The sequence below is a fragment of the Saccostrea cucullata genome, unplaced genomic scaffold (genome assembly GCF_032062105.1).
Source record: "Saccostrea cucullata isolate Sc308-1 unplaced genomic scaffold, CSIRO_AGI_Scuc_v1 ctg5804, whole genome shotgun sequence".
Lineage (NCBI taxonomy): Eukaryota > Metazoa > Mollusca > Bivalvia > Ostreida > Ostreidae > Saccostrea > Saccostrea cuccullata.
The window spans coordinates 19,814-30,032 of record NW_026929328.1 but is presented as its reverse complement, the minus strand read 5'-3'; the positions used below and the strand labels follow the sequence as shown (position 1 = coordinate 30,032).

The window sequence follows — 10,219 nt, the reverse complement described above, 5'->3', positions numbered from 1 at the left end:
AGCAGGACGCGGCGAATCGAGAGATGGAAATGACCCTGAAGCGAGAGCAGATGGCCATGGAGATGGACCTGAAGGAACGCCAGTTGGTTGCAGAGCTACAGCTCAGCGAGAGCAGATGGCTGCAGAACTGGAATTGAAACGTGAGCTTGGCCTTATGGCCGGTGTCAATGGTAGCGCGAACGGCGCGGCGACAAGCGGAGTACATGTAGGTGGCGAACCAGGATAGAGAGATATACTTCCACACAAAAACCGAGGGCGGCGAATGGTTTGTGGGGCGTGAGCTTCCGCCGCGAATGCCTGCGCTATCGGTATTTTGGGGCGGGATAGCCTATACATTTTTGATACCATCCTTTTTCGAATGGGCTTAAACCCGCATCGGAGAAAGCCGCGGTTTGAGGTTGAGCGCTTGGTGCGCGACTGGGTTATCCGTGAGCGGGGGATGTGATGAGTGACAACAACGAAGAGGCCCTGATTGGCCTTCGAACAGAATTGCTCGAAATACAAGATGCAGAGGCTATAGCGGCCAACACAGCTGTCATGGAGTATTTCGGGAATGTGAGAGAGGCGGCTGTAAAGGCCATGCTCTCACCGAACTTTGACGCAGACGAGCGGACGTTATGGACCCTACGGGTCACTGCTCAGACCGTTGATAAGTTCTTTGAGTACCTTAGCGAGAAACGCGATCTTAGGGCGTTTGTTGAGGCTAAAATTAAAGCCAATAGCGGAGAAAGTACCTAATGAACGAGGTAAGCGACGGCTTAAACACGGAAGAAACATCATCGAATGACCTGCTCAGCGCCTTTGCTGGGACGGGTGATCTTGATGGTCTGTTTACTCCGGACGAAGAAGCACCAAAGGAACAAGCTGAGGCTGTTCAGGACGCGGAAACGCCAGACACAGGCGATGACGAGACGGAAGAAGCCGAAGTTGAGGCCAAGGAGGACGAAGCGGAAGCAGAGTCCGATGAGGCTGATGATGACGGCGATTTCATTGAATTTGAGCTTGAGGATGGCACCTCTGAGCGGGTGAGTGTGGCGGAAGCGCTTGCATCTCACCAACAACTTCAACAACTCGGCGCAGAATCCGAACAGATACGCGCCCAGATTGCAGACGCAGCCCAAGCTGAGATTACTCAGGTGAAGGAGGCGTACAACAACCAGGTCCAGCAAGTTGCACAAGCATGGGGCGTTCTGAACGAACTCATGCCCAATGTGCAGATGCCGGATCAAAGCCTGATCACGACTGATCCCCACCAATACGCGGCCCAATTGCGCAACTATGAACTTGTGCAGGAACGCTACGGTGCGGCTCGGGAGAAGATCCAGGAAGCTCAGCAGGCGTATCAGCAGCAGCAAAAGGAAGAGTGGAGCCGACAGGCCAACTCCAACTGGCAGAAGCTGGTCAGTCTCGATAAGTCATGGGCAGAAGGGAAACCAGCGGAACGGCTGGAGACTCTACGCTCATCTATCGCCGGAACGTACGGCATTGAACGCACTGTAATAGACCAGATCACTGAACCTGGCTTTATTCGCATGGCGGAAGATGCGGCGGCGTACCGGGCAGCCAAGGGCAAAAAGGTTGAGGGCAAGGCAAAGACAGCTCCGAAGCTCGTTAAGGGCGGAAAAGCTGGCCGAAGCACTGCAAATCCGATGGCAGCACGTAAGGCGAAAGCCAATGCTGCTCTGAAGAAGACGGGCGAAGCAACTGACTTGGAAGCTGTTTGGGGGTCACACCTCGATTAGCCGGGTTTCTCTATTAGGAACCTAACCGATGGCAGTAGCCTCAGGAACCACCACACGATTTGAGCAGGTTGGTGAGCGTGAACAGCTCACAAACAAGATTTACAACCTTGCTCCAATGGCAACGCCTTTCATGACCGCAATTGGTCGTGGACCGGCAGCAACTAACACCAAGGTCGAATGGCAGACCGATGACCTCGCCGCAGCGGCAGAAAACGCCGCTCTTGAAGGCGATACAGCATCGTATGTCACAGCAGACGCAACCGTACGACTGGCAAACCACACGCAGATCTTCACGAAGTCTGTTGAGGTTTCAGGCACTGCTCAGGCACTGTCTACTGCTGGTCGCCGGAACGAGCTTCTGTATCAAGTCGATAAGCGGACCAAGGAAATCAAGCGGGACATGGAATTTGCAATCACGCAAAACCGTGCTTCTTCCGCTGGTTCCCGTGCAACGGCTCGCACCCTGGCTGGCTTTGAAGCATGGATCGAAACCAACGATTCACGCGGCTCAGGCGGCGCTGCTGGTGGCTTCACCACGTCAACGCAGATTGTCTCTGCTGCGACTGATGCAAGCTCTACAAACCAGCGCACATTCACTGAAAGCATCCTGAAGGCTGCGATCAAGGAAGTGTGGGACTCGACAGGTGATCATTCGCCTTTGATCATTGTTGGCTCGTACAACAAGCAACAAGCGTCCGGCTTCTCCGGTATTGCGACAGGCTATCAGGACTATGGCAACGCCAAGTCTTCGAAAGGCATTGCAATTCTGGGTGCCGCGGACATCTACGTGTCAGACTTCGGTATGCACAAGATTGTTCCGGACCACTTCTCTCGTGATCGTTCAGCCATGCTGGTCAATCCAAAGCATTGGGAGATGCGCTACTTGCGTCAGTTCAAGATCAACACCCTTGCGAAAGTTGGGGATAGCGACAGACGCCAGTTGATCGCAGAAGCGACACTGTGTAGCAAAAACGAGAAGGGCAGCGGCGTTGTTGCTGACCTGGCCACAAGCTAGGCCTCCTCCGGCTAGCTTCAGAGGCGCGCTTTATTTCTTTCTAGCGCCTCACATGCGAGGGCGGTGCTGTTTACTTAGCGGGGCAGCACCGCTTTCCACCAACACAAGAGGGTTAAATGACAGAAGACGTACGCAAAGAGCTTTATGAGCTGGCCAAGGCAAACGGGCTTGAGCCCCACAGCCGCACAGGCGTGGCAAAGCTTCAGGAGATGCTTGTAGAGGCCAATATACCCTTTGAGGCGTCTGAGCCCGAAGATCCGGCGCTTGCCGCTGCACAGGCTGCTGCTTTCGCTGAGGAAGAGACACTCTCCCTGAAGGAAGAGATCGAAGATGACCGTGATGCTTTGACGGATTTGGAAGAGTCCGGCGCATCGGTTGAAGAGATAGAGGCGGCTCGAGAAGCCCTCTCCCACAAGATTGAGAAGAGCGACAAGCAGGCCGCGAGAGCGAAGGCCAAGGAGGCCCGCAAGGACCGTGTGACCTGCATTGTTATGAAGAAGGTTCATATTCAGCGTGTGGATATGGGAATAGCGGACGCATCGGGCATGTCTGACAAGATGCAGCCTGGTGCTGAGGTCCGTTTGAGGCGAGAGCTTGCGGAGAGCCTTGAGGCCCGCGGCCAAGTGAAGATGGTAGGCTAATGGCAACCAAGCTTAGAAATGGTGAATGGGACATGTCTGCGGGTGGTATCCTTGATACTGCCTATGCTGATGAAGAGACAGGTGATTTGATCATCCATCGCATGCAGAATGTTTCGCCTATTCTCGACCACAACGCCTTTCTACGGTCACTGGGAAGTGACTATTACAAGGGCGAAAATGGCGAGATGTGGCACTTCGCGAAGGTTCCTCCGATTATTATGGAGGAGCTATGTGTAAAACTAGGGGCAGATGTGGTTTTCGGTGAAGACCCAGATGGATTGCTGATCAAGACGATTGAGCGCGATTACCCCTACCTGAAGGTAGGAGAGTTTAACCTTGCCTAGCTGGTTTGGCGAAATTGAAACCAAAGGGACGTATACGAAGGGCATCATAACCTGCCTTCATGCCCGCGGGCGCTCGCTTAGAACTTTTGTGACCAAAGCGCACGGAGATGCTTTGATCAAAGTTGTTCATGATCAAATTAAATTGCTTGAAAGAATGGTCAATGCATGAGGCAGTGAAGGCGGCAGAGGCCGCTATTTTCAAGAATACACCTGAGGGGGACGCTGATGCGCTCTCGATCTCAGACACGATCCTTCAGCACGACCCGGTGAATGCATGGGCTCTGTCTACGGCAGGGCTTGCTTTTTATCGGATGCAGCGCTTCGGGCTTGCTGCCAGTCTGCTCAACAGCGCCAGTCAGCTCGCACCTGACCAGGCCGCTATCTGGAACAACTTTGCTATCTCTATGCGGGAATGGCACCCAAAGGACGCGGTTATGTTGCTGCGTAAGGCGGTAGAGGTCGATCCTGGTCACCTTGAGGCCCGTAAGAACCTTGCCGGCTGCCTTGGACGGATTGGAAAGCGGGATGAGGCGATAGAGCTTAACCAGGCTCTGCGCAAGGAGATGCCGGATGACCCGGACATTCCCTATAACCTCGCGCTTGACCTGCTGCATACGGATCGATGGGAAGAGGCATTTGAAGCCTACGTCTATTCTGAAGGCAACGAACAACGCACAGTCCGGAATTACCATAAGGACAAGAAAACGCCGCGCTGGGAAGTGACGGACCCGAAGTTTAAAAAGCCTGTGATCTACGGTGAGCAAGGTGTTGGCGATGAGGTGCTTGCTGCAGCGGCTTATGTTGGCTTGGACCGGGACGGGTGGGAGATGGACTTTATTCTTGACTGTGACCCGCGTCTTGAAAGCCTATTCAAGCGCTCCTTCCCAAATATGACTGTGTACGGCACTCGGGACAAGGATGCGCTGGCGTGGCCTGCAGACGAGGAGCCAGATAGTGCTTTGATTGCGATGGCGGCGTTTGGTGAGCTTGTTGGCCCCAGTGAGCCTGTCAAGCCTTGGCTGGTCCCTGACCCGCACCTTGTTGAGATGTTTAAGAAGAAGCTCGCTGAGACGGGTGATGGGCCTTACATTGGTCTGTCATGGTCTGGCGGGGCGAAGGACTGGGACCGTGCAGAGCGCACCATTCCGATTGAAGAATTAGGCCCGATACTGGCAACACCTGAAGCGACAATTGTTAACCTTGAGTACCAGGACGGGCCTATACCTAATGGAGTCGTTGATTTCCCGTGGGCAACACGCAAGGGCGTTGATCTCGATCTGACAGCAGCCCTGATTGCGGCGCTCGATGTGGTGGTTAGCGTCCCTCAGACCGTGTGTGACATCGCTGGAGCGGTTGGAACGCCTCTGAGAGCCCTGGTAGGCCCTAACCCGCCCTGGCGCTTTGCTGAAGCTGCAGGGGATGCATGGGTCTGGCAGGACGTGAAGACCTACCGGAAGAAAGAGGGCAGCACATGGATGCCAGTTGTGGTCAAGTGTGCTCGGGATCTAAGAGAGGGGCTCTAAAATGTGCATGACACCTGAGTATTTCGTTCACCCAAAGGCAGAGGTTCATGATGACTGCTCAATTGGTGCGGGCACAAAGATCTGGCAGTTCGCATCGGTTATCCGTGGCGCGCGCATCGGCAAGGATTGCAACATTGCTTCTGGGGCTTGCATTGATGGCTCTGTTATTGGCGATAGGACTGTCATTGCTCATAATCTTGCGATGGGCCCAGGTTTCAAAGTCGGCAATGACTGCTTTATTGCGCCGAATGTCACCTTCTGCAACGATGCGTGGCCAAGGGCGAACAAGACAGGATTTAACGCGGATGCCTACACAGAGGGCCGGTATGCGGTCGTCATGGAAGACGGCGCGTCAGTGGGTGCGGGAGCGGTAATACTTCCCGGCGTGATTATTGGCGCTGGGGCGATGGTGGCAGCGAATGCTACTGTCACTCGGGATGTCCCCGAAAATACGTTATGGATTGGTGATGGCGCCCTGAGAGAGATTCAGGGGGATGCGGATAAGGTGCGGATTCGCTTTGCCAAGACAGACCGCACGTTAGAGGACTCTATTGCCTATATGGAGTCGCGAGGATTTGTCATTGCATGATGAGCTTGTCATTGCCTGTCCCTTCTGGGACGCGAACGACGAAACCAAGCCATTCTCCGAGATGTATACGGAGGAATGGGTAGAGCGGCTGTATCGCAATTTTGCCCGTCATCTGACTGTCCCCTTCGAGTTTATCTGCTTCACTGAGAAGCGCCGTGAGTTCTCGGAGCCCATTGAACAGCACCCTTTTAGCGTGGCCAAGCCCACCTATGAACATTGCCTTGAACCGTATAAGCTAGGCCGTCCCATGATACTGGTTGGCCTTGATACCATAGTTGTCGATAACATTGATCATCTGGCCCGTTACTGCCTTGAGGGCGGTAAACTTGCGATGCCTCGCGATCCTTTCTTCCCTGATCTGGTGTGCAACGGTGTGGGCCTTGTTCCTCGCAATTGCCATTGGGTCTATGACGAGTGGTTAGAGCGTCGTGATGAGTTCGATGGCTATGCCAAGGATATGAACTTTATCCGGAGCCTGGCAAAGCGCGGCGACGTTGCCGTATTAGACGATTTGTTTCCGGGGGAAATTGTGTCATACAAGGGGCACGTAAAGCATTACGGGCTGGATGGTTCGCGCATCGTCTACTTTCACGGCGAAGAAAAGGCGCATCAGCTCGATCATGAATGGATCGAGAGGGAGTGGCGCTAGATGGCCTTCACTAACTATGGCGAGTTGAAGACAGCGATTGCGACACGGCTGAGCCGGTCTGACATGACGTCTCAGATTCCTGACTTCATTACCCTTGCCCGAGACCGATTGATTCTGGGCGATGAGGGTAACGGCATCCCACCCGTCCGGATCGATGAGATGCTGACCAAGGATGAGAGCTTAGCACTCGCTACTGGCGTGGCGGATCTCTCGGGGCTGGCCAACACCTACTTGCAGCGTCACTCGCTCTTCCTCGATGATGCGGATGAGACGCCTATCACTTTCATGCCTGCCCCGCGGTTCAATCGCCTTGGCAGCAAGACACAAGCCGGAACGCCTGCCTTCTACACGGTGGTCAAGAAAACGCTCCAGGTTGCGCCCTACAGCTCCGATGACATCAAGTTCACCTATTACTCGGTCCCCGCGGCTATGAGCGATGATGCAGACGCTGATGTATACCTGACCAAATCGCCCCGCGCTTACTTCTATGGGGCGCTGGCAGAGGCCTATGCCGCTATTCGTCAGTTTGACACGGCGGCGATGTATATGACGCAGTTCCGCTCAGCGGTCATGTCAATGAACGAGGATGCGGATTCTGAAGAGTTTGGGGGCGATGCGCTCGCCATGTTTGCGGATAGAGTTGTATGATACCTCTCGGAGATTGGACACCTGACCTGCCGTCAGTGATGGGGCCAAAGCTTCTCAAGGCTGAGAACGTGATTCCACACCCTGCAGGCTATAAGCCCTTCAAGGCGCTGACGAATGGGTCAACGGCGCTTGCTGCTGTTCCTGTGGGGGCTACGAGCTTTCGGGATTCTGACCTTGGAAGCCACATCTATGCGGGTACGGCGACAAAGCTGTATGAGCTGGCAAATGATGGCTCCTGGACGGATCGAACGCGCTCCTCTGGTGGTGATTATACCACCTCAACCAATGAGACATGGGACTTCACCCAATTTGGGGATCTGTGCATTGGCGTGAACTGGAATGATGCGCCTCAGTCGATCAACATGACATCAGGGTCTAACTTTGCGGCGCTTGGCGGCTCACCACCGAAAGCCCGTCACATTGAGACGTTTAGCGACTTCGTCTTTATGGGGAACACTGAAAACAGCGTGTCGCAGCTCATCTGGAGCGCGATTAATGACGCGACTGGATGGACGGCAGGCACAGACCAGTCAGATGTACAGACCTTCCCTGATGGCGGCTCTATTCAGGGCTTTGCGGCGCATGATGTCCTGATCATCTTCCAGCGCTACAAGATCCGGCGTCTGCAGTATGTTGGCCCACCCGTCATCATGCAGATTGACGTGATTTCCGAGGAGAAAGGGGCGATTGTTGACGGCTCTATCTGCTCTCAGGGCGCAATCAGCTTCTTCCTTGCCAATGACGGCTTCTACATGCTGGCAGGCGATGCCCTGCAGCCTATCGGAGCGGACAAGGTTGATCAGTGGTTTTTCAATGATGTGAACCAGGAGTATCTGACCAAGATGACCTCTGAGGTAGATCCTCAATCCAAGGTGGTCTACTGGTCCTACGCCTCGTCGAACAGCTCAAATGGAACGCCTGATACGCTGCTCATGTATAACTGGACCGCTGGAAAGTGGGCCTATGCGAGAACAACGGTAGAGCGCCTGGTGAACATTTACGGGCTAGGCTACACCCTTGATGGCCTTGATACGCTCACCACGAACATTGATAACTTTGATGTGCCTCTTGATGACCCGACCCTGACAGGCGGGACACTCCAGCTGAACGGCTTTGGCTCGACAGACCAGCTAGGCCCATTCTCCGGGTCAGCACTTGAGGCGACGATTGAGAGCGGCGATTTCGAGTTTATGAAGGGGCGGCGCACCTTCCTGAGCGGTGTTGAGCCTGTGGTTGATACGACAGACGCAACAATCTCAGTAGCGCCCAAGGCCCGTCTGGCGGCGACTGCAAGCTATGGCAGCGCAATGAGTCAGGAGAGTAACGGCTTTACCTCTCATCAGGCTACAGGGCGTTATCATAGGGTCAAAATGGGTATACCTGCCGCGGCGACGTGGACGGATGCCAGCGCCCTGAATTTTGAGATGGCTGATGATGGTGTGACATGACTCAGACCCGCACTCAGAAGATAAGCCCGAGAGAGAGTGACCCGCGGCGAATTGCTGTTGCGGTCAATGGGATTATTGACGGGCGCACAGATAGCTATGGAAGCTTTACCTTGACCGCAAATACTGCCACAACAGTGGTGAGTGAGGCTAGGGTTAATGCTTTTTCTACCATTTGCCTTACTCCGACTACAGCCAATGCGGCTGCTGAGCTGGGAGCGGGCGGAATGTATGTGAGCGCAAAGGCCACGGGAAGCTTCACGCTGACCCATGCTAACAATGCGCAATCAGACCGAACTTTTGACTATAGTTGGAGCGGATAATGCCCCTGAGCAACATTCTCAACATGTATTCCCAAGGGCTTGCCGGTGGCGGTGCGACCGCACAAGCGGGCGCAGCTGGAACACCCCCTATCAAGACGAACATGCAGCCGCCTGCGAACTTCTGGGAGGGTAACAACTTCCGGATTGGCGCTCCGGGCCTGCAAGAGACGCCTGTGACAGACCCAAGCCACCCGGCTAACCCTGCGCAGCCTCAGACACCCGCACAGCCTCAATTGCCCACCCCACAGACTCCGCCTCCTCCGGCGTGGCAGTCTTACATTGATGGGCGCCCCGACATTGTGAGCGCGTACAGTGAGCAGAACATGGCGAGCAGCCCTCACCTTCTCGGTGGTGGTGGCCGCGGTGCTGACTTGGATAGCAACGGTTCGATTTCCCGCCCTGAATACTATCAGTGGCATTACAACACAATGGGCCCCGGTTCGGGCTCTCAAGCTGCGTCGAGCCCGCCCCCTAGTGGCCAGGCGCAGACGCCCGCGCCGTCTTTTCCATCTGTCGGGGGTGGCGCGGGCGGTTCTGCGGGCCGTAATCCATTCATCCCGTACATGGGTGCGGGCATGTCTAATCCATTCATAGGGGCGATGTAATGAGCGAAACGGCGAGTAAATTGGTTATTGATCAGGTCAAGCCGGACATGGTGGGGGTGATTGGCAAGCATGTTATGCCCCTGCTGGAGAAGGCGTGTGCTTATTCCAATGGCCGCTTTGATCCGTCTTCCGCGCTTGAGCGTTGCGCTGGTATGAACCAGAGAGATGTCTGGCAGCTATGGGTCATCTTTGATCCTGAGCATGCGAGTGAAGAAACATTTGGAGAGCATGTTAAGGCTGTTGCTTGCACCAGTCTCAACCGTTATCCTACAGATGAGTTAGTTGCAGAGGTCATCCTCATTGGCGGTAAGGGTCCGTCTGAGGAATGGCTACCTTATTTTGAAACCCTGAACGCATGGGCAAAGCACAACGGTGCCAGCCGCATTCAGTACATTGGACGCCGTGGATGGCAGCGTTCAATGAGAGCATTGGGCGTTGATTGGAAGCCAATCGCGACAATGTACGAATGTGAGCTGGAGGTGCCCGATGGGGACAAGTAGCGGTACAGAGACCGTAACCCAAAATTCAGAACCTTGGAGCGCTGCGCAGCCTCACCTGAGAAACATTTTCAGTGGGGCTCAATCGCTTTATAACCAAGGGGCTGAGTATTATCCGGGATCTACGGTCGTTCCATTCTCCAACCAGACGGTTGCGGGGATGCAGGGGCTTGAAGACCAATTCAGCCAGGCGAATCC

General features: G+C 54.6%; 4 protein-coding genes across 4 annotated transcripts; all 4 read left to right on the top strand.

Moving 5' to 3' along the window:
- The first annotated feature begins 3,903 nt into the window (after positions 1-3,903).
- LOC134280485 (protein FlbA-like) lies at positions 3,904-5,265 on the top strand. Its single transcript, XM_062762894.1, has one exon. It carries the CDS (start codon positions 3,904-3,906, stop codon positions 5,263-5,265), a length of 1,362 nt encoding a protein of 453 aa, XP_062618878.1.
- Position 5,266: 1 nt separating this feature from the next.
- LOC134280484 (dTDP-3-amino-3,6-dideoxy-alpha-D-galactopyranose 3-N-acetyltransferase-like) lies at positions 5,267-5,854 on the top strand. Its single transcript, XM_062762893.1, has one exon. It carries the CDS (start codon positions 5,267-5,269, stop codon positions 5,852-5,854), a length of 588 nt encoding a protein of 195 aa, XP_062618877.1.
- Positions 5,855-5,915: 61 nt separating this feature from the next.
- Positions 5,916-6,503, top strand: LOC134280483 (uncharacterized). The gene has a single exon (XM_062762892.1). The coding sequence runs from the start codon at positions 5,916-5,918 to the stop codon at positions 6,501-6,503; it is 588 nt and encodes a 195-aa protein (XP_062618876.1).
- A 2,439-nt stretch (positions 6,504-8,942) lies between these two features.
- Positions 8,943-9,524, top strand: LOC134280481 (uncharacterized). Its single transcript, XM_062762891.1, has one exon. The coding sequence runs from the start codon at positions 8,943-8,945 to the stop codon at positions 9,522-9,524; it is 582 nt and encodes a 193-aa protein (XP_062618875.1).
- The last annotated feature ends 695 nt before the right edge of the window (positions 9,525-10,219 follow it).